This window comes from Rhea pennata, chromosome 5 (genome assembly GCF_028389875.1).
Source record: "Rhea pennata isolate bPtePen1 chromosome 5, bPtePen1.pri, whole genome shotgun sequence".
In the NCBI taxonomy this organism is placed as follows: domain Eukaryota; kingdom Metazoa; phylum Chordata; class Aves; order Rheiformes; family Rheidae; genus Rhea; species Rhea pennata.
In genome coordinates this window covers 44,600,640-44,623,765 of record NC_084667.1, presented here as the reverse complement: position 1 = coordinate 44,623,765, position 23,126 = coordinate 44,600,640, and the positions used below count along the sequence as shown (strand labels likewise).

The following is a 23,126-nucleotide window of genomic DNA, read 5'->3' as shown; positions in this document are numbered from 1 at the left end:
GGAGCTGACACTAGTGTCATCTAGCCCCATGTGGTTATGTTATCCATTAAATGCAGTGCTGCTTACATAGTCTTCAGCATATTTTCTTATAATGGTTAGTTTCCTGTCTTTGCAGTGATAAGACTGACTGTTGCTTTATTTCTTGTCTTAAAATTTTATACTATTAAAAGGTGTGTGTTTTAAATTACAGATAAGGTCTGGAGGTTGTGGTGAGTGAGGATATTTGTTTACTCTGTAGCAGAGAGGGTAAATGGTTTATCATAATTAATGGTTCTTGGAAAACTGAAGCTAGGCCAAATGTGTCGTTATCTGTGTGCGGCCAAACTGCTGTTACTGCTTTCTATAGATACGGACCTTGGTCACATATCTTTGTCTCCAGATGAAGACTGCTTTGCACACAGAGCACTAGAATTTCCCTTAGAGAACAGTGAGAAATTTGGACAGTACAAATGAGATGATCTAGCATTTTCTCTAGCTACCTGAATGGAGTACAGCATCCAATGTCCTCTCTCTGTCCAGATTGCAATGACTTCAAATGGTAACAGAGAACCTTTAAAGTTCAACATGAGGCTTGGGCACATCTTACTGAGATGGCAACTACAAAGAGCATCTAGAATTAAACATTTATGGGGTTCAAGTAATCTACTTCAGGAAGAGAGACTTCTATTTAGATAGTCCAACAAAAACTGAATATAGATTTGCATATTATTAGATTATTGGCTAATGTTGGCTTCTTTAGTTAAGGTAAACAGATAAATGTGAGGAGGCAAAATAGATCATGAATGTTTTTCAAAAAAAAAAAAAAAAGTAGTTGTTTGAAGCAATATTTTTAAACCCAGGCCTAGTTCTGTAAATAGACACTTCATTGCAACAGCGTCAGTCAATATAGAAGGCTTTTCAAATTTCCAACCTAAGTGGAAAGTGCCTTCTGAAGTGCCTATATATGATTTGGGAAATCCCAATTTTAACCATTTTCAGAAAGTTTGATCTAAATTCTGTTTTATTTGACTTAGCAGCTAGTCATTGTCTGGATTTTTGTGCTTGTGGTGTCTTTGTGTGGCTCTACTGTCTCCTTGCTAGACTTTTCATGTGAAATAGTTTTGATCACTCTCTTACTGTTTTATACCTTTTCATATGTTGGTATGAACAAGCTCTTTCATACTTAATGCTCAGATGGAGGTGCTAGATTTTGCCAAAACAGCTATTGTGTCTGAAATTTCCAGGATCAGATTAAAACCCTCAAGTTACATCTTCCACATGGGTGAGTGAGTGTGTTAGATCTTCTGCTGAAATTCTTTTCTATAATCCATAAGTTGATATGTCCTAGGTCAATTTTTAGTATTTTTCATTCTTATATTAGAACTAAAAGGCCTAAGAGAAGCTGTTACAATTTGTAACTATATAGTATTTGAAAAAGATATGGGCACTTGTCACTGAGTGACAAGTTCCTTTCTTCAATTTTCTGTGATTGTCTATGCTACATGAGAGGTATTGAAAAGTGTGTCATTTGAGAGATTTGGATTTTATAGAATTCTCTGGGATAAACTCCAAGGTATATTCCTCTTCCTCTATTAGGAGGATTTGGTTTTTGCATACCATATGTACACAACTGTGTCATAGATAGCCAGTATCTGCCTCAGGCTAATTTTGCATTTTGTGTTTCTGAAAGGTACACCACAGCCAATGCTGAGTCTGATTATGACCAGGGGTCAGAGCGAGAGAGTGAGGAAGGGGAAGATGAAGTGAGCTGTGAAACAGTGAGGACTGCACGAAAGGATTCCTTGGACCTAGTCAATGAGGATGAAACGCATTTAATCTTAGATTCCTCAGTAGAGGATGGACTGGGTCAGCTACTGCAGCAGGCTGACCAGTTGCATAATGGAGATGATCAGGAGAAGAGAGAAGGATTCCAGCTGCTACTGAATAACAAACTGGCGGTAAAGGTTGACTTTTTATATTTCCAGCAATGATTTTTTTTTTCTTTCAACTAAATGGCCAGGAGAGAGGGAGTTGCATATTTTAGCAGGATCTAGATCCTGCACAACAACTAGGCCTGCTTCCAGTTCCCCCTTTCTCAGGAGCAGCTTGGGAGTGGGCTGCAGGCCAGAGCTGTTTAGGCTACAGCCGCAACCAATTCCCTACCACTCTCTGTCTTGAAGCGGCATGTCTTACAATGTCATTGCTTTCCCTGAATGAATACACTGCACTTATGCAGGATAGCAGTACTATGCCTCTGCAATAAACTCTGCAAACTTTTTGAGAATGTGTTTACCTCATTGCATATGCCCAATACAGTTGTGTCATTTATATTCAGGAATTTTTTATAGTATTCCATTTACATTCAGGCAACATTCTTTCCAAGGACTGTCCATTGCACATGCCTGATAGGTTCATGAGGGCAATAATGAGGAGGCCTTGCTATGCAATGCTATTATGGTTAGATCTATACAGATAATGTAGCATTGTATCTTTCCTATTTGTTATTATGTGGTTCTGCTCAGTTTTTATAGATTTGGAACCTTTTAATGTTTCAAAATATGTCTGTGACTTCTGTTGTAAATACCATCACTTGAGTTTTCTTTTTCATGTCCTTTGTTAATGGTGGAATGGGTCTCCCACACAACTGATAAATTACATTTATGCTTTTACTGCAGTATGCAGACCAGAAAGATTTTCTTTGGCGCCTGGCCCGGGCACATAGCGATATGTATGAAATCACAGAAGACATAGAGGAGAAGAAATCGTATGCATCTGATGGTAAGTAAATGTGTATTTAGGGTGGGGGGCTGGTCGTGTTTGAAGCTGACTTTATACTTCAGATTTATAATTCTGCTTTGTAAACAGTGTTTTAGTTTTTTTTTTCCCCTGTTTTTTGTTTGTTTGTTTTTAAGGGGAATGACTAACAGTAGTATTGTGGTATGTGTTGAAATTTTGCTTTCTGAAAGACAGTGTAGGTAGACCCAGGGCTGTCTACCCTGTAAAGGTCTGTATTCTCACATTTATCACATCTGTATTCTGTGTGGTATTAAGATAAAAAAAATAAATAGGTTATAGCAAAAATTTATTTGTTACTAACACATTCAGATATAAAAAAGAATTAAGTTTTGAAATATGTCTGTTTACTTAGTGAAGTCTGTTCAATTTCATTTCCTGGTTCTCCTTCAGTGTCTCAAATGTGTGTATTTGCAACACTGTAGGTGATGCAGAATAAAAAAAATCAACTTTGTTACACTTAACATACACAACAAAGACTATTATGAATAACTTGTTGCCCCTTTTATTATCCAAGTAATTAAACATGATTATATAAATTGTCCTTTTCTAGAAACCAGTATAACCATTTAAAACACGAAATTTAAGTTCTATTTTGATAACAATTTAATTAAATTTTATTTTGATAGTCCTTGCCTTTAATACACGCTTAATTTCAGCTCTTGAGATTGTAGGTTCTTGGGGGAGGGAGGGGAAATAGGGCAAACCCTAGATATAAGGATGTGAAATGAATCAGAGCAAAGCCACTGCAAATTCTCATTAACTTTTGGCATATTTGTGAAGATCTTTTTGTTATGCATAACTGTTCTTCCAAATATGGTGAAAACACATTGTCAGTCAAGACAGTTTGCTACTGTGCGTAAAATTGCATGATATCTTCTGAGTGGTCTTTACTGCAATTATATGGAACATCTACTGTGAAATTGTTCACAGAACACCTTCAAGCCAAATGCATTACAAAATTAACAAATGTACACAATGTTATGCCATTTTATTATTGTACTCTAACACTCTAGAGAAAGGAGGTAAGAGAGGTGATAACTGAATTTCTTACCTTTTGACAATTTATCTGCAGGAAAACAAGAAATAGAAGCTGCCTTACAGAAATGGGATCAAAGTGCTGAATGTCATCAGTGGTATGTAACTTCCTGTTCTTGTTCTTAAGAAGCATAGGAAAAGCCATAACAAATTATTGTGAGCTGAGCTGCATTAAAAATTTAAAAAGATTATTTGGTCTTACTTGAAGTACACTATACTGATGCTGTTTTCCTTAAAAAGACATTATAAACAGCTTTTCTTAATTAGCGTAAGTAATTGTTTGACAGGCAGTAGACAGTTACAAGGATAAACATTATTTTGCTTTGATCATACCAATTATGTTATAACAGCTCACTGAGAGCAGATGGCCAGAAGAGTTCTTGAATATAGATAACCAGAATTATCTGGTTAATAGATATTAACTAGAATAATGAATTTTTGTGGGTACTGAGGATAGATAGAGTCAAGGGTTTTGTGAGTCTGCACCTAACAATTCAATGTACCTTGCTGGTGGCAGTGAAAGGTCAGCTTTTTTTTCTCTCTTTAGTCTTCTTGCTTTCGCTTTCATCAAACACACATCTAGATAAATATAATTAACCATTTCTCTCATGGTGGTCAGGTGTCTTAAGGTTTCTCTATACTGTGTAGCAGACTGCAGTGCAAATATTTCCATCTGTACACCACAGTGCTGTGCAGGGATACTTGCTTTATGTCAAGAGGCAGTATATTTGCCTCATTCAGTTAGGCCTGTTACCTCAGGCTTAGTGCTATGCTGCTATTCTTATGTTTATCTCAGTTCTGCTGTATTCTGATCATGTATGATATTTGTCATTCTGCAAAGCGCCATGGCTTAGAAATGAATTGAGACAATAGTAGTGGCAGAATATGGCTTTCTATGTATGAAGACTTGTTTTTTTTCTACATGATAAAACAGTCCGTGATTTAAACAAGCAAGGTGTATGGGAAAGTGCAGAAGAATTTCAAGAAGATAAGTGATGGAAGCTAGCCAGATTGTTGATGCTCCTCTTCTCACGGAACAGGGCATGTTGACCCATAGCCATGGTCACCCGGCTTGGCCCGTGCCAGGGTGGCACTACATCTGGGCTTTGAATTGGGATTAGTGATGAGCTCAATACATGTACTGCGTATGTGTACAGTACATAAAAACCTCTTGTTAGTGCCCCTCCCTGACGTTCTCAACTGTTGACCAATGCTCAGTGGTGCCTTGGATTCCACCATGCCTTTATTGCCTCAGTCAGAAAACTTCTGGGGAACCCCTGCTTAGATGCAGAGGTAATAAATGCTCAGTATCGACCATAGCGTACATTGTGTTTGTGTATCTGTCCCTGCTGGGGGTCGAGGCGATGTCCTCAAGTGAACAGGCTTTTGTTGAAACTTGTATGTGAATTGTTGAACAGATTGTTTGTCCTACTGCAAAAATATACCACAAGAAAGTTTCTGTGGTGGTACAGAAGAAGCAGTGACAGGCGCTATGCTTTTCTGGTGTTTGGATACAGTGTTGATCAGCAGTTATAGTGAATGAGTGATCATCTGTAAAACAGAATAAAAGAGAACAGGGATTTTAGTGGAAATTATTATTATTTTTTTTTAATTATCAGAAAAATCAGAGTGCTGAATGTCTCTACCAAAGGAGACCAGTGCTCTTCTGAAGTCAGTAGTTGTGCTTGCAAGATCTATTTGGATTGCTGACTTCTGAATTAATGTATTTATGGTCTTGAAAAGACTGTATTTTAGCTTTTAGTAATGAATAGCATCTGTCAATTTAAATACTGATATGAAGCAAGGATACTGGGGGTCATTGACTAGTCTGTTTGGCAGAATCAAGTGTTTGGCTCTTTCTGCTGCTTTAACTTCTTGAAAAAATGTTTTTTAGTCACTATGTTGATTGTTAAAGTTTTAAGCCACTTTAGTTTTTGATACTTTCAGAGCAAAATTCCACTTCAGAGTATAATATTGATGGATTAACTTCATAATCCAGAGTGTTATTATGTACAGAAGTAGCTGACCCAAGGATTTCTGAAGAGCCCTGGAATCTGAAGTTGGGCTGAAATCTGAGTAGGTTTAGATTATTTGCGTGAACCTTTCAGTACTGTGGCTACATGTTATTAAAACTGATACCGCTTTTTTCTTTCTTCTGTATTTTGTGTTAGAATCTTGGTATGATTCCTTTATATGCATGTTTTCTAAAAGATATCTTGGCTGCAGTAGCTTTAATGTGATACTTAGTCATGCCATCAACAGCGAATGTTGAACCTTTTGAGCTGAGTGTTCTCCTATGACTCCATGTTATAGGAGGAGACAGGCTACTTGGGAAGATTATAAGAATGCTGTCAGAGTATGTAGAGATGCAGTGAGGAAGGCTAAGGCCCATTTAGAATTAAATCTGGCAAGGGAGGACAAGAAAGGCTTCTTCAAATACATCAGTAGCGAGAGGAGGACTGGGGAAAATGTGGGCCCGCTTCTGAATGGGGCAGGGGCCCTGGTGACAAGGGATACAGAGAAGGCAGAATTACTGAATGCCTCCTTTGCCTCAGTCTTCACTGCTAAAGGCAGCCCTCAGGAATCCCAGAGCATGGAGATGAGAGAGAAAGTCTGGAGAAAGGAAGCCTTTTCTTTGGTTGAGGAGGATAGGATTAGAGATCTTCTGGGCAAGCCTCACATTCACAAATCCATGGGCCCTGATGGGATGTACCCACGGATACTGAGGGAGCTGGTGGATGTTGTCGCCAAGCCGCTCTCCATCATCTTTGAAAGGTCCTGGAGAACTGGAGAGGTGCCCGAGGAGTGCAAGAAAGCCAATGTCACTCCAGTCTGGGCAAGAAGGAGGACCCAGGCAACTATAGGCTGGTCAGCCTCCCCTCCATCCCTGGAAAGGTGATGGAACCACTCATTCTGGATGTCATCTCCAAGCATATGGAGGATAAGAAGGTGATCAGGAGTAGTCAGGATGGATTCACGAAAGGGAAATCCTGCTTAACCAATCTGCTAGCCTTCTGTGATGGCATGACTGGCTGGGTAGATGAGGGGAGAGCAGTGGACGTTGTGTACCTTGACTTCAGCAAGGCTTTGGACACTGTCTCCCATAACATCCTCCTAGATAAGCTCCGGAAGTGTGGGTTAGATGAGTGGACAGTGAGGTGGATTGAGAACTGGCTGAAAGGGGGAGCTCAGAGGGTCGTCATCAGTGGTGTGTAGTCTAGTTGGAGGCCTGTGGCTAGTGGCACCCCTCAGGGCTCAGTACTGAGTCCCATCCTGTTCAACTTCTTCATCAGTGACCTGGATGAGGGGACGGAGTGCCCCCTCACCAAGTTTGCTGATGATACCAAGCTAGGGGGAGTGGCTGACACACGTGAGGGCTGTGCTGCCATTCAGAGAGACCTGGACAGGCTGGAGAGTTGGGTGGAGAGGAACGTCATGAGGTACAATAAAGGCAAGTGCAGAGTCCTGCACTGAGGAAGGAGTAACTCCATGCACCAGTACAAGCTGGGGGCTGACCTTCTGGAGAGCATCTCTGCAGAGAAGGACCTGGGAGTGCTGGTGGATGACAAATTGTCCGTGACCCAGCAATGTGCCCTTGTGGCCAGGAAGGCCAATGATATCCTGGGGTGCATTGGGAAGACTGTTGCCAGCAGGTCAAGGGAGGTGATCCTGCGCCTCATCTCGAGTCCTGTGTCCAGTTCTGGGCTCCCCAGTCCAAGAGAGACATGGAGCTACTGCAGAGAGTCCAGTGTAGTGCTACAGAGATGATCAGAGGGCTGGGAGGCCCTCTGAGGAACGGCTAGGAGAGCTGGGCCTCTTTAGCCTTGAGAAGAAAAGAGTTGGGGGGGGCAGTGGAATCTTATGAATGTGTATAAGTACCTGAAGCGGGGTGTCAAGGGGAAGGGGAGAAACTCTTTTCAGTAGTGCCACGCAAGAGGACAAGAGGCAATGGGCAGAAATTGAACCACAGGAAGTTCCACCTGAACGTGAGTGGGAATTTCTTCACTGTGAGAGTGACAGAGCACTGGAACAGGTTGCCCAGAGAGGCTGTGGAGTCTTCTTCCCTGGAGATATTCAAGGCCCACCTGGATACAACTCTGTCTAACATGCATTAGGTGACCCTGCTTGAGTGGGGGGGGGGGGCAGGGGAGGGGTGGACTAGATGATCTCCAGAGGTCCTTTCCAACCTTACCCATTCTATGATTATGTGATTCATACAAGTGTCTGGGTGTTTGGGAATTCTATGATTTGGCAATAGTGTAAAGTTTGTATTCCTGTAACTACGACGACTATGATAGAACTGTGCTTCTAAGAGGATCCTAATGAGTCAGGCTACCATGACAAGACTAGTGAGTCAGACTACCATGAGGTCTCCTGCAGTTGTGTAAATAGCACTGAATTAGTTCCCAAACTATCATCCAGAATAATCACAAAAATCCTACTGAGAGCAGTTGGTATACCTTTGCTTCCAGTTGCCATATCGCTTCAGACAAAATACCACATTCCATTACCTTTTCCACCAGTTTGTGGAACTGTGTGATAGAGGAGACCTGCTTCAAGATAAAAGATTCAGAGGAGGTCTGTGGGAATTTGAAAAGTTAAATTTCTTTTACCTCTCCAATGTACATGCATATGTACATACCTGCATACATGCTTTTCCAGTTAACAAAATGCTGATGTAGGACTAAAGTCACTAAAATTGTTCTACTTTAATTGTATGGCACAATAGCCTGCTGTGTGCTTTAATTATGTGACACTATAGCCTGCTTGTACTCTCTGGTGTGAGTGCATTTTATATTAAAAATAAAGTTTTGGTTATATGTTTGTGTGTACATACACTTAGGTTATACATGTATATACTTGGATGTGGCAATGCCTCTTCTGTAGTCAAATATACCGGTCTCTAGTATGGAGATGCACAGTTTTATTATTGCGTCTTGAGGAAAAAAACACACAGGCTTGTGGCTTAGGAAAGTGTATGTGCATGTATCTTTTTAAAGTAATATATTAGTTAATTTATGATGCAGTTTTAAAACTTGGTAAGAAGGATTAACATGCACAAAACAGCTGTCAGATTAGTTGCTCACAAAAGCTGATGGCCAGCAACTAAAATAAGTGTTTAAATAGTCTCAGCGTCATGTTTGAGTGATTAAAAACTTACTTAGATAACCATCACTTTAGTCTTTGCACCTAAAACTTAGGGTAGAAAGTGATAAACAGTTTTTCATTTAAAATCAGAGGAGAGTTATAGTCCTGTGTGAGGTGAATATGAAGTACTTCTATCTTGAAAACTGTGTGCAGCTGTATTACTCTAAAAAGTAAAACAGTTCTTGTAAATGGAATTACTGAATAAATTAAGACTTGTCAGACTGGAAGAAAGATAACTGAGAGGGATATAAAATATGTATGCGTTGAGTGGCATGGAACTGGACAGCATTAAATAAGGCTGTTAGGCATCATGCTCAAACCAAAATAAGACATGGGATATCTTTTTCAAAATCTATAATCTGACACCCTTCATCCTAAATTAATCCTGCAACATTTAACTGGAGAGAATAAGAATTGTCATTTTAATTTCTTTAAGTTGTTTTGACCTGCTGTAACTACATTGCTGGAGTAGACTGAAAGAACTACAGGTCAAGATTAAAGGAGACCTTGGATTTGTCTTATGTTAACACTGTTTGGAGCATGGTGGCCGAGGAAAGAAAGCCATGTTCCTTTTATATGCATGTTATACTTCAAACTAGATTGTTGCTAAAGCATGGAATTTGTTTGGGCCTACAGACAACTAATCCTACTACTGTTTTCATCTCTGTTTAAGTACCGAAGTGCAGCTCTGTTGCTTCAGTGATGCTTTTTCTTGCCTCTCTGCTGATGCCTTGGTAAAAGCACTAATCCATTTTGATGGATGAGCAGAAGGGTTTTTTTTTCTCTCTCTGTGTGTGTGTGTGTGTGTATGTGTGTGTGTGTGTGTGTTGCTTTTTTTTTTTTTTTTTTTTTTTATCTCAAGGATTAGAATGAGCTTAATTGCCACTAGTGAAATTCTTACCACTGAGGATAAAGTACATGATTGCCAGTTGTGAACCTGGGTCCAGGAAAAACATTTCAGATAAGATAAACAATGGTAGATTGTTCTGATGAAATGTAGATTCTTTTGATTATCTGGGCCCTTAAGGGATTTATCTACGAGCCAAAACTTATGCCATGTTTCTGATTGTTTCCATTTCTCCAAATGCCCATACACCTGCATGCATACCTTACCTGGAATAACCCTCTGGGTTTCCTCAGTTAGGGTAGAGGTAGGTTGATAGAGAAGTTTGAGAAAAGTTGTATGATGATCAAACCGTACTGATGACTGTCAGCCTGAAAGACAAGATCTTATACTGTGTAACTACTGCCAGACACCTAGAATTTACTTGTAGAAAAATGTGAATATCTTTTGGTTAAAACAGAAGAAACACAATGCCACAATGTTATTTTAACTTTTTCCATTTTATATGATTTTTTTTCATGGTTTGTTTTAACTTTATGAGATATTCCATGCCAGAAGATTCTTGGTAACCCATGGTAACCTTTTATGCCTCCTTTCCTGGAAAAGTGAACAGGAAAGCTCTGAATGTCAGCATTCAGTAATATAAGGAATACACTTCAATATAAGGAATAGACTTCAACTATATTGTTTCTGGTTGCAATTTTTGTAAATGGGCAACAAATCTGAAATTCATTGATGTCTTCCCAGTTCTAGGCTGAATATAATCCTTTACTTCAGAGCAGCACCCTTGCTGTACAATTTGAGCTGTCATTCTCTTCAGCCTTCATCTTGTGATACAGCTATACGGTATATTCTGGCAGCAGGCGGCAGTCTAGTCTACAAGAGGAAAGATACATTAACCTGACCATTGATAGTTTTTTTTTTTTTTTTTTTGTATTCTATTTCTCACCCCTTAGCTGGTTGATTCATTTTCCTGCCTTTAGTGATTCCCACTGTGCCTAGAGGAGCATGTGAACTTCCACTAAGTTGACACTGTTCCTATTCTAAGTCTAGTTTTACCTGACCAGTGCAGCAGCTAGAGAAGGAAAGAAAGAATATTCTCTTAACTGGAGCCAACTGGGATTGTAACCACTAATTACTAGTTATTTAAATTTTTTATTTGTGTTTTGGAGTATATCCAAATGGGGAATTAATGTATAGAATAGCTGGTGCTTTGTGAATATGCATCTCAATGTCCTCAATGAGTTCTCTGTACAGATAAGTCTTGAAGAGCACTGTGGCTTTCCTACGTAGCAAGTATTCATTTTTTTTTTAATTTATAATTAATTTTTTCTTGAATCTAGTCTCCCCTTCTTTTGAGCATAGAGAAGTTAAACTCTGACTACTTTTTTTTGAGCTCTTTATGACCAGCTGCTCATTAATTTCATGTTAAGTCATTGGGACTTCTGTTATCTCTCCCAAGGTATGGCTTCTCAGAATTATTTAGTTGATTGGAAAGGTATTTTTTCCTTTCTAGTGTTCATCTGACTCTGGTAACTGAAAATTGAGTTATGACTAGGATTTTTTTCTCTTTGTCAGTGTATGATAAAACCTCTCTCTTGATCTATGCTACTTATTACCAACGCTGCTTGAATAGCATTCAGTCGTTTTACAGGCTAACACTGATATTTTCAGTTTACAGATCATGCTGATTGAATACAAGTATGATCAATCTCATTAATTTTTGTGAAATTAAAATATAAAATTAGTTGACTGAGTATTTGAAGCTAATCTTTATTCCAATAAAATGAAAAGACTTTCACGTCTTCATGCCGTAGTCCGACGTTCCTATTTATTCATCTTTGACGATATAAAACGCATTTTTATTTTATCGATATGCTGGAATATAGCTAATTCTAAGCATTTCTTTCCCCTTCTCTTCCTCCCATTTTCCTGATCATTTCTTTTTAATTTAACATTTGTCTTATGCAGAAAGGAATATCAACAGACTTACTGTTTCAAAAACTCACTAATGGAAAGAGATAAGTGTATTTGGGTTGGCAAGCCACCCAAATCATGAAGTTGGAAGTTTTGGACTGGGAACAGCTGTATATTTTCTGTTTGGATGCCAGATGTTCTGCTCAAATGGGTGTCAGCGAGAGTGCAGCCTTGAAAACGAAGTTTCTTCAAAGCTGCATGTACTGAGCTCTGGGATTTAAGCAGGAAGAACAGTCAGTCTCTCATCTGATAGTGTCTGTGCTCTTGTTCTACAGAGTTCATTTTCTAATAAACAGGGAAATCCTTGTTGAGCTGAGATTCCAGTTGGAACTTGTGATTTGATCAAGGTCAGCAGCTTAATGAATAGTTCTGGTTAATAATTAATCCAGCAAATAGCATAATACAGGATTTCAGTAATTCGCTTAGACATATATCTGAATAGTGTCTCAAAGGTTACGTAATGTTTACGGAAGAATAAAGTCCCCTTTCCTACCTCATTACTTCTAGTCCATCCTATTATTGTTAGTTAATCTTCCTGCAACTCAGTAATGCCTCCCATGAAATCCATTCCAAGGCATTTCACAAAATGAATGGGAATAGATAGCTCAAATATTGAGGAGCAAGCCAAGCTAAACAAGTAGAATAGATAAATGCAGACACCATGTTGGTATGGCAAACAGCATGAGGGAAGGAATTCAGGATCTGAACACATCGACAGCCAGAAAGCTCAGAACTTCAGAGTCTTGCCTATAGGAACGACCAACAGGCCAGTGGCTCTGGGCCACAAGGCACCCATTGAAAAGGAAGGTTCATGCAAAGGGCTGAGACGAAACAGATCTGATCTGAGTTACTGTCTTTTACCCTGGGACTACAGTGAAAAAACTGTTCAGGAATCTCATACTGTTTTTTTGTTGTTTTTGTAAGTTTGTTTGGTGTCACAAACATAGGGTCACTATTTACTACCTAACATTTCACAGAGCTGTTAAAAATACATAAAAAGTATCTCCTATGATAATAATCTTAATAGCTGAATATTGCCCCAGCTGATATTTGTATGACTGTTGTAGCCATAGGCATGTCGTATAGAGGGATCAGATTGAGCTGGCTTGGTGTGCTTTTGGATGTATCGTTTGTTTGAAGGGGGTTGTGAGACATTTTTGGGGGAGGACAGGTGATACAAAGGGAGGCTATTCAATTTAAGTTGTCATTTTAGAAAGGAATATTGTTTCCAGAATTTACATTTTGGACCGTTACGTACGTTTTGTAAATGTATTTCATGCCTGCCCACATATTCAGAAATCTAAACAATATGATAATGGGAGCCATGTTCTGACAATTTACTATGCAATAACCAGGGTTACGGACTACAAGGTTTATTTTAAAAGAATATTTTATCTTGTGACCTTAGAAAATAGATCCTCTATACTTGTCTTATATTTATAAATCTCAGTCATGTTCTGCTTAAGTGTGTTTAGCATAGGCTGGTGCATGTTTGTTGTGAAATGAATGTGGAAAGAGCATAAAACCAATTATTTGATCGTTGGCAAATGAGATTATGGCAGTGCAGATGTGAGTTTTTTTCAATTCGGGGAAAAGGATCTATGCAATTAAGACATTGATCTGTTAATATTTTTTCCATTGATGTGGAAATAAGAATTTTAGAATTGAACCAAACTTTTTCAAAAGAAAATTAACATACTTTAGGAAAAAAATACAGTGATAAAACAGAAAATATTCAGGGAACAAAGCTTGGCCTTTTAAAGGAACCTTTGTGTAGTATATTGTCTGCTGTAGGAGGTAAAAGATCATGTGTAGTCTTTTTTTCTGCTTATTCTGCTGATATCCCTACAATAGTCTGTCTTACTGAGCTAGCAACAACATCACTGCTATGCTCTGGTTTTACTATTGCAGGAGAGAGTTTGAGAAAGAAAACTTCCTGTATTGTAACTTAACACCTTGAAAAGTTAGCTCAGGCATTATGAAGGCAAGACTAGTAAGGTATGAAGTGCTTTGTGGTGTTTGTTTGCTTGTTTCGTGTTCTATCAAAAAAGGGGTTCTGAATAATTTTTATGAAATTATGAAATGGAATTGTTGTGGTGCAGGGAGGTAAGATGAGTGTAAATCAACAGGTAATTAAGCTTAATTATGTTCATTGCTAGTGAAATAACTAGTTTTACTAGGTACTGTACCTCTCTTATGATCTCTTACTAGACAAAACTAAAGTGGTTTGACCTGCAACACTGAAAAAAAAAATATTATTTTGTTTCCTAAGTTTGGTGACAGTTTTGGGCTGCAGGGTATAGGTAGGTTTTAACAATATTTTCCCTCAAAGTAGACATTCAATGTGCTATAGGTTTGATATTGTGAGTGGATGATTGTTGTGTACATTAGTTAATTATAGCTTTTAGCAGTTATGGCTCTTGCTACAGTAGAATTTACTTTTCAGTGCTCTGTGTTTTGATACAGTTTCATTGCTGAGTAAAAAAAAACAGATTATAGAAGTGTGCCATGCTGTTCCTGTTTTATATTGAAATGAGGCTTTCTAGTGATTCATGAGCTTGACTTTCATATCAGGTCAAATGACTGCTTTTTGATTTGTTGATCTTCTTTGAGCTAATATCTTTTTGTGCACTGAATTTTTCCTAAGTATGTCTTTCCTATAAAAGATGTATGATATTCCCTGTTTTCCCCAGTAAGTTATGGAACTTATATGCAGTTTGATATATTCAGAGGGACGATACCTACAGAATGTAAAATGTGTTTTGAAACTGCTCACAGTATGCGATTTCTTAAAAATGTTTTGTGCGTAGGTATGCTATTCTTTGTGGACAGTTATCAGAACATGAGAGCATTCAGAAGCGCATTCAAGTTGGGTATGTTTTTAAGGTGAGTAAAAAAGGACACGCTGTTCTTGTGTTTAACAATATTTTTTTTCTGTAGCAGTAAGCTAAGAAAATAGATTTAAGCTCTGATTAGAGAAGTGATAGATAGGTCTCAAAGGGAGAGAGTGCTTGGTGGGTGATGTAGGCTGAGGAAGGTGATTCCAGTGATGCAATCAGCAGCTGTGGTGGGTCTGACTGGGTCTGACTGTGCGCTCGTGCACACTATAATCTCAGAAAAAGAAGAGGAACAAAGTTCTTGCAAATAAAATATAGGTATACCCATGGGAAAACTGAGAACTTTGAACATGAAATTAACACGTGCTAATTAGATAGTGCACCAACTTTTGCTTAATAATTGCCTATGAGGGTGCTTGTACCCTTTAGTAAATGCAAAGTAGTTAATCTTTCACAGAGTGCTAAGCTGCCTCAAATTCCTTTATTTACCTTTCATCCTCAACAAGGATATTATAGGATGAGAGGATGCACCTGAAACAGTTATTATCTGGTCAACTATTCACATGACATTTGGTTGTGTCAAAGCTCTGAAAAGGTAGTAGAGTAAAATGAAGCTTTTTTTTGGTATTAATTCTTGTTTCTAAGGCTGATAATGCTGATTTTCTATGATCTCTGAAACCACTTTTAGAATTTTTAATCCCTTTATAGCTGTGATTTTATTGATCACTGACATGTAAATTGTGGACTTTCTCCTTCCTTTCCTCCTCCACGTAAATTCATCTGTTCTTGTGGACTTTGTGTTTGCCTGTAACAAGTATTTAATATATGTTGGTCATGATTTTCCATAGGAACACATTGATAAAGCAATTTCACTGAAACCGGATGATCCAAAATCTTACTATCTTTTGGGCAGGTGGTGTTACCAGGTAAAATAGTCTGTTACTATTTTCTTACTGTTTTCTTCCTTCGAATTTGATGTTTGGATGAAAGATATGTGAATTCAAGCCACCAGCCATAAGCCTTGGGCATGTTCTGTGCAGTTACTGAATTCAGATATTGTATCAACAAGTATGGGTAGAATTGTGTGGAAATGTCTTGGTAGCTGGAAGAAATAGTTTAAAAGTTACACTTGCATGGAGTCTGGAAACTCTTCATTTCAGTCCTGAAACAATGCCAAGAAGAACACCTCAGTGATTATATGAATGCTGTAAGTATATTGCATTCAGAGATCTCTAACACTGTAAAGGCTAATGTTCACTATTATGAAGGTACTATGAAACATCTACCAGGACACAGTGTCTCATTCAGAATCTCTCTCATCTTCCATCTTGTTTAACTGTAATTGAGAAGTCTTAAGCAGTCCGTCTCCTTATCATCCTCCTGGTCAGCCTAAAATTAATACTTTCATACTGGGTTAACACTTAAAGTTCTAAGTTTGTAGAGGATTTTAATTAGAATTTATGTGAGCTCAGGTCCCACAGTATTAAGAGAGACTACTATAGAAATGCTTGGTTGATAATCAGAACAAATGCTTGATGAGTGCATTTTCCATGTGTTGTTCTGTGCTGATGATCAAAAGCTAGAAGGTAGAGAAAGGTTTGTGATACTGAAACCCTGCTGAAATGTTTTTAAGCTGTAGCATGAAGAGTACTTTTTCTTATTGGCAAGGTCCTTTGATCTTGCTGTTATAATACTTTTCTCCTTGAATCAACAAAAGACTTTTAAAGTATTTGCTGAACCTCAGTTGAACAGATTGAAAGTTACTGGGTTTTTTTTTGCTGTTTCATTTATTTATTTCCACCATTCTGCTCCTCATCTTCTCTTTTCTCCCCCCCCCCCCCCCCCCATTGCATTCCCAGGTGGCAGCAGTTTGCTAAAACTATTATTTCTGAAATTCCAGAAAAGTGGAGTTCTAGAGGGTTTGGGTCTCCCGACTTTGCTTGTTAGTCATTGCAGGGAACAAGGGAGGTGGAACAGCAAAAAATGATACAGGAAAAGCACTAGCTTCACACTAACTCATGTTTTTTACTGTTTCCCGTGCTTTGCTCAGTAGAAACAAACTACCTTCAGTCCTTTAAGCACATATGGATGTGATCAAGGATAAATCAGGGCTGGCAAGAGCTTCTGCATAAACTGTATCTGTATAATCCTTTGCATGTTTCCTCTGCCCTTGCTACAGAAAGTATTGGAGGTATTAGAAAAAGTATGCCAGCTGGTTTATAATTCTTGGCATTCTTGACAAGGAAAAGCTTGGAGTCAAATACCATAAATCAAGATTTAGTGCCTATAAAGAGAAATAAGAGTTTATAGTAACCATCTACTTTTCAGTTAATAAAATTTGAAAGTGTTTTGATGCTGTCAAAAATGAAGTCACATCGCAGAGACTGTGGCTGAGATAATTGACACAGATAATTAGTAGATAATCTAGTCAAAACTCCTGGCTCCTTATTCTATTGTTAACTTCCTGCTCAGCATTACTACTCTTATAGCTGCAGAAGGTATAATACTAAGGCAGATATTTGTAGAAATATGTTAGTACTTCTGGTGTTCTGCATATTATGAGAGTTATACAGTACTAAGTGAAGAAGGTATTATCAGAGGTTAAAATTGCATGCTTCCTTTCCTCCACTAGAATCTCAGAGGTTTTTTTTATGAGAGAAAAGCTGGTAACAGGACAGTAAGATTTTATGGAATGATTATAATAGCTGCCTACACAAAGTATGAATATGTGTTGGTAGGAAAGCCTGTCCCTCTTGAGGGATCTTTGGTGAGGACATGTTCTTGTGCAGGATTTAATCTGGGAGACAGGACGACTACATGTATGGATTTGCTCTGATGCATAGGTAAGAACTGCCAAGAATTTGCATGATTGCAATAAGGTGGGTTTGGATTTTAGACCACCCTCACTGTTGCACTGCGGCAACATCCAGCTGTAAAGACAAATCATATTTGGAGTGTTCTGCGTGGGGCTGCTGCTGTGTGCAAAATGTGCTTGTAGTATAAGCTAGGGACAAGAACAAGAAAATCAAGTTTAATTCTGTAGCTGCACTTGTATACTTGATCAGACGCTGCTGACCCTATTGTGATATTTTGCTTTCTCGTCCCCGTGAGACAGCTGTGTAAAACTGAATAGTTCATTGTCTTTATATCCTTTTGCATATGCTTTATGTGTATGGTAGGTTTGATAGTGTTGTCTCTTTTTTTGCAGATTTCCCATCTAGGATGGCTTGAAAAAAAGACTGCTGCTGCTTTGTTTGAAGCCCCTCCTACAGCCACTATACAAGATGCACTGCAAAACTTTTTAAGGGTACTGAAATCTGATAAGCAAGGGAACCAGTCAACTGACAAATATGATCACAAGGGTGGAATCTGAGTACCTATGTTCTATGAAAATGCAACAGTCTCCAAATGCCCCAGGATTTATCTCCATTGACTATAATCTGAGGAGGAAAAGCTGATGAAAGAAAAAATTTTGGATCCTATGTTTTAGAATAGGCTGATAGAAAAAAACATTTTATAGACCTCAGAACTGGATCCAAAATGTTCAGAGGATTTTGTCTTTCTATTTAAAAACTGCAAAAAGGAATGATACAGTGCTTAATATTAAATGCCTATGGTCTAGACTCCTTTCATGGTCTGTAAGAGCTGTTTGAACTCATCCATACCAAAACTGGCATAGATATTTTTAGCATTCTCCCTTTTTTATTTTTCTTAGAGTATTTTATAAGAAGACTGTCGTCTCAAGGTCAAGCTTCTTGTTTGGAACTTTTGAACCAGACTTCTTTAAACTTTCAGAGACATGTTGTTTATGTACTTCTACACAGTATTTCCTAAGATGTAGGAATCCTAATCCTATCCTCTAGATACTTTTTTTTTTTTCTTGTTGATGAAAATATATTTAAGACATGGCCTGAGTCACATTTGTGAGCATATAGCTCTTGTTGCTAGAGTCTACACAATGTGAATGAGTTAGAGTTAAACAGATAGTCTTTGGCTGTGTTTGTGAGAACTACTCTCGAGTACCTCTAATGAATTGTTACAGAAATAAATTACCCTATCCCTCTATAGATTGTAGATTGGGCCAACAGTTCTTCTAAGTGTCACTTCTGAGTGACACTTCTAAGTGTCAGTGTTCTCAATTGTTTATAATCTGCCAAAAATGTAATTGTTTGAGATGAAAGTTTGTGATAGATGTCTGCCTGAGGCTATATCCTTTTGAAAATTTCAGTCAAAATGATTAAATTGTTTCAGAGTAGGTTTCAGGCAGTGTTCCATTTCCGTCCATTGGAATAAAAAATAACGTGTCATTTTTGTTGATAAGTTATAGTGGTACTGTAATTTGAAATAGGAACTGGAATTTTTCTGAGATTTTGCTCTGGTCAAATATGGAGAGAATTTTAAAAATATACAAAAGCATCCCTCTAGAAGTTAGTTACACCCTTGAAAAGTGCAGTTCCCATATGCTCAGCAGAGTCCATCTAGGGTTTCACCCAGTCAGTGTGCTTAAGAGGAACAGAGATTTTCCTGAAAATTGCAGCTCTGGAGTGGTCACAGGCTGAACTAGATCTAAGTCCAGAAAACAGCACTCAAGAAAGGGACATTGTCTCTCTTGTGTTCTCAGTGCCCCTTCTGATGGGCTCAGGCCTCTTGGTAGAGGACGTTTAATTTGAATGCAGATGGGATAAGGTCAAGCCAAGGAGTGATAGTAGTAACGTACTGGAAAAGAGGTACTTGGAGAATGATGACTAAAACCGAGAAGAAGGAGAGAAAGCAGAAGGGTGTTAGTGATTAGAAACTGGTAAGTGAGAAGTAGAAAATAGAAAATTTGGGAAAGATTCCTGAGCTTTGGCACCAGTATGTTCAGGAGAAGGCAAAATGCATTAGACTGATTTGGCAAGGATATATACACACATGCTGGAGGAGGTAATGAAGGTTGCACAGGTGATCATGGTTCTGAGTTTCTGTTAGCCTCTGAATATTTGGCTTCATAACCTTGACATTCTGTTATGAATGTTGCTCAGTGAATCACAGACACTTTATGAGAATCTGAGGACTTTACTAATCAAGTCAGGCTCATCTATGTGCAATTCTTAAGTTGATTTGTACATTTAAATTGGATTTGCTGATCTAATTTAACAATTTTTGTTTTTTCTAAAGAGATGCAAAAAACTCAATATAGTCATTAAATGTTTAAACTGTTCTTTGTTTATCCTCATGTCTGCTTTTCTCTGTTCTGTCCCATCCTGCTCTCTGTTAATTGTAGGTTGAGGAGTTGAGCCCCGGATTTTCCAAAACAGGAAGAGTATACATTGCCAAGGTAACCACTCACCTCTCTCACTAGACTTGTTGCTTTATTTACTTCAGTCGTATGCTTCCAGGATAAGAAATACTTGTATTCAAATTTTATATATACAAGATTTTACATGTGTGTAGCACTTCTCATCTAAATACCTTAAATTACTCCATTCAGAAGCAACGTTTTGTATGTTAACAACATGCATATATTTAAAAAGAGCAAATCATCTCAGGCAGATATATTAAAAATCACTTTTGGGGAGGATTTTGCCATTAAGTAATCCTGTGGAGCGTCCTTCTTGTTTTTTTAACATAAAATTCTCTATTAAGTGGCAACAGAGACTTCTAAGCAACAAGTTAGAGGTTTAATCCCATCACCACCTTGAATTTCTAAGCTGTGTCCTAGAAGAGGATCATAGGAAAAAGTGAATTATGTCTCTATTTTGCCACCTCAGATGACAACCTTAAGAGGTGATTAAATTAACAGTGACTGTACTGGTCTGAAGCTGGAGCTCTGAAGATCTTTTTCTTTGCTTTGAGGGAATATGTAATATTTTAATGGTAATTACAAGCATGACTATCTTTTACTGCTGATCTTTTCTTAGCAACCATTTCCTGTTAATACGCTTATTTCACAGTCCCACAATGCCTCCATGACTCGCTAAGCAACAAAAACCATGGAGCTTTCCTGTAATAGAAGGATGACTGTTTCTGTACTGTTGGAGAAGAGTTCAAGCCAAAAAAGTGTTTCACATCTATTGTGAAACCTCAGACATCTGTAAATGATGTATGATACACTGCTTGCAATTGGACCTTGTTTTCAAAGGCCTATGGAAGAAAAGAGCATCGTTAAATGATGTGCTGATTGTATTGAGGTTTCATGATGAAAATGATGTAAGAAGTAATGACTGTATAATTGGAAATAAAAATGGACTAGGGGAAATGATGAAAAGCAGAGCAAGACCTTAAATTGTCCCACCAAAAAAGCAACCCCCTCACGCCAAAGAAAACTTAAAAAGAAAAAAAAAATCTAGCATTCCATGATATGATGGTGTTTATAGTGCTCTGTGAATGAAGATACTGCAAGAAATGTCAGAAGCCTGAAGCTGTGTAGTATGAATGCATAAAAGGTAGAAATAGCCCTTTTAATCAGTTGCTAGGTGCCTTCTACAATTGCTCAGTTACTACTTCTTGCCTGCTGTCTCCTGTTTAACTCCTCTCACATTGTCATTTTTTCTTTACAGTGTTACAGGGACCTGGGGAATAACTCTGCAGCTTTTCTGTGGATGAATCTTGCTTCAGAGCTCCCAGTTAGTACGAAAGAGGTAGCAATCATTACTGTTTATTTTACTGACACTAGAATTTGATTATTTACTGAGAAAATAAACTAAAGTTAATTGCATGTTGTATGCATTTGACCCATCCCATCAAATGAGATTATGTAAAATCTTCCATGTATGTGCTAAAGCAACAAAAATAATCATGAGGACATCTTAGAAATTTCAGATGAATAATTTGAAGTTGAGCATTTTCCTAGATATCTAATTATGAATGTGGGTTCTCTAGGCCATTCAACACAGTATGATCAATTTGAATTAAAATAGTATGTTAACTAATAAAAGTAAGCTGAATGATAGTCACTTTAAGACTTTCTCAGACTACCTTAGATACCCTGAATTAGGTTTAAACAATATAAAGATGTAGACTTCTCAAAACCCCAGTCTTTTAGCGGTTCTTATGTATCACTTTGAGTTGAAGCTAAAATTTCCTCCATTTATACTTCCTCTCTGCTCTTGGAAAATAGGAAGAGAATTCCCTTACAAATTTAAAAGTTAGTCAAATTATATTCTAAATTTATTTCACCAAAAGTAGAATGAGTCCAGAAATTTAAGGTATTTCTTTTGGAAAAAGTGCAGTAATTACAGGCTGATGATGAGCTGCTTTTGGTTTCAGAGAGAAAGAAGTTCTCTAAGAGAAGTTCCAGGCTGCAAGCCCAGGCTTTATTGGAATTTATTCCTTAGCATGGACTCTTTCCTTTGGATTTACTATCAGAATACCTAAAGTCAGTCAGCAAAATAATGAAAAATATTAAGTAGTTGAGAATATGTCCAATATGGATAGCTTAGCAGCTATAGCAAACTCAAAAGTAGAACGAAAGTTGGCCAAAAGCATACTAAAATACAGTGTAGTCACTTTATGTAAGGTATTATTTGCTAGCATTATAAAATTTAGAAAATGTTTTTTCTCAAACATAGTAAGACATTTTTCCCTTTCTACATGATTATTTTTCCTATTTGAAGTGTCACTACACTCTAAAATGCAACTATGCAAGAATGGTGTGATGACTTGACTTAGTTCATAAGCTTAAATGACCTCCTCTTTCCTCTACATGACTTTCAAATTCAACTTGGAATTTAAAGGCAAGTTATGGACTCTGTCTCACATTAACATGATAGCTGATCAGAAAATTTCCAATAAATAACTTCATAGAAATATGGGGAGCTTAAATTTTCTCTTACATTGAAATTCCCTGGTATCTTTTCCAATATAAACTATTGGAAAGTTCTGCTTTTTGAGTCTTTGACCCTAGACCACTCTATGATGTGATGTGCTCTACTTTAGGATTCCAGACTCCTTACTGTCACATCCTCACATCCATATTAGATCCCAATATTACAAAAGGAAGCCTGAAAACCCTGAAGTAGTCATGAGGCACTGCTGTGGATTTGGAAGTGCTGATTTAAGCTGAGGTTCAAAATTTAATTTCCTAATTTTGCCAAGCAGAAAGTGAAGAATACCCGGAATGGGCTTATGCCTCACAGATAGTTTGCTATTAGTCTATCCTGACATTGCGGATTCCAGGGCTTCTGAATTCATAAATAAGTTGTCCTGTGAATGACATGTCTGACAATGCAAGTTAACTGAGGCTATAGTAGTTGTTAGGATTCTCTTCAAAGGAGGCAGCAATGTTGCCTGTCCTGGCAACTGGCAGATAAATTTGATGCTGTTCTAAACTATGTCACTATTTCTCATTGCTGAATGGCCATGATGAAGCCAGCTCACTGCTGCTGCTCAGAATAGACACTGATAAAAATGTGTGAAGAATCATGTTGCTTTCACTCATTAGCTCCTGGAATTTCCAAAAAAATATATTTCACTGATGGCAGAGGGTTGATGAGTAGGGTGGTTTATCCGGGTTTCCAGACATGTAAACA

General features: G+C 37.9%; 1 protein-coding gene across 3 annotated transcripts in view; it reads left to right on the top strand.

The window, feature by feature from the left end:
- RMDN3 (regulator of microtubule dynamics 3) overlaps nt 1–23,126 on the top strand; it is a 35,883-nt gene that overhangs the window by 6,664 nt on the left and 6,093 nt on the right. Inside the window, exons 4-11 of one of the 3 annotated variants that reach the window (XM_062576970.1) lie at nt 1,670–1,937; nt 2,655–2,757; nt 3,848–3,908; nt 14,590–14,665; nt 15,465–15,542; nt 17,825–17,923; nt 19,880–19,933; nt 21,156–21,236. In XM_062576970.1, coding sequence (XP_062432954.1) covers nt 1,670–1,937; nt 2,655–2,757; nt 3,848–3,908; nt 14,590–14,665; nt 15,465–15,542; nt 17,825–17,923; nt 19,880–19,933; nt 21,156–21,236 — 820 coding nt within the window. Of the gene's footprint in view, nt 1–1,669; nt 1,944–2,654; nt 2,758–3,847; nt 3,909–14,589; nt 14,666–15,464; nt 15,543–17,824; nt 17,924–19,879; nt 19,934–20,549; nt 20,606–21,155; nt 21,237–23,126 lie in introns of those variants that run through there. The other 2 variants (XM_062576969.1, XM_062576971.1) reach the window with 2 other exon arrangements.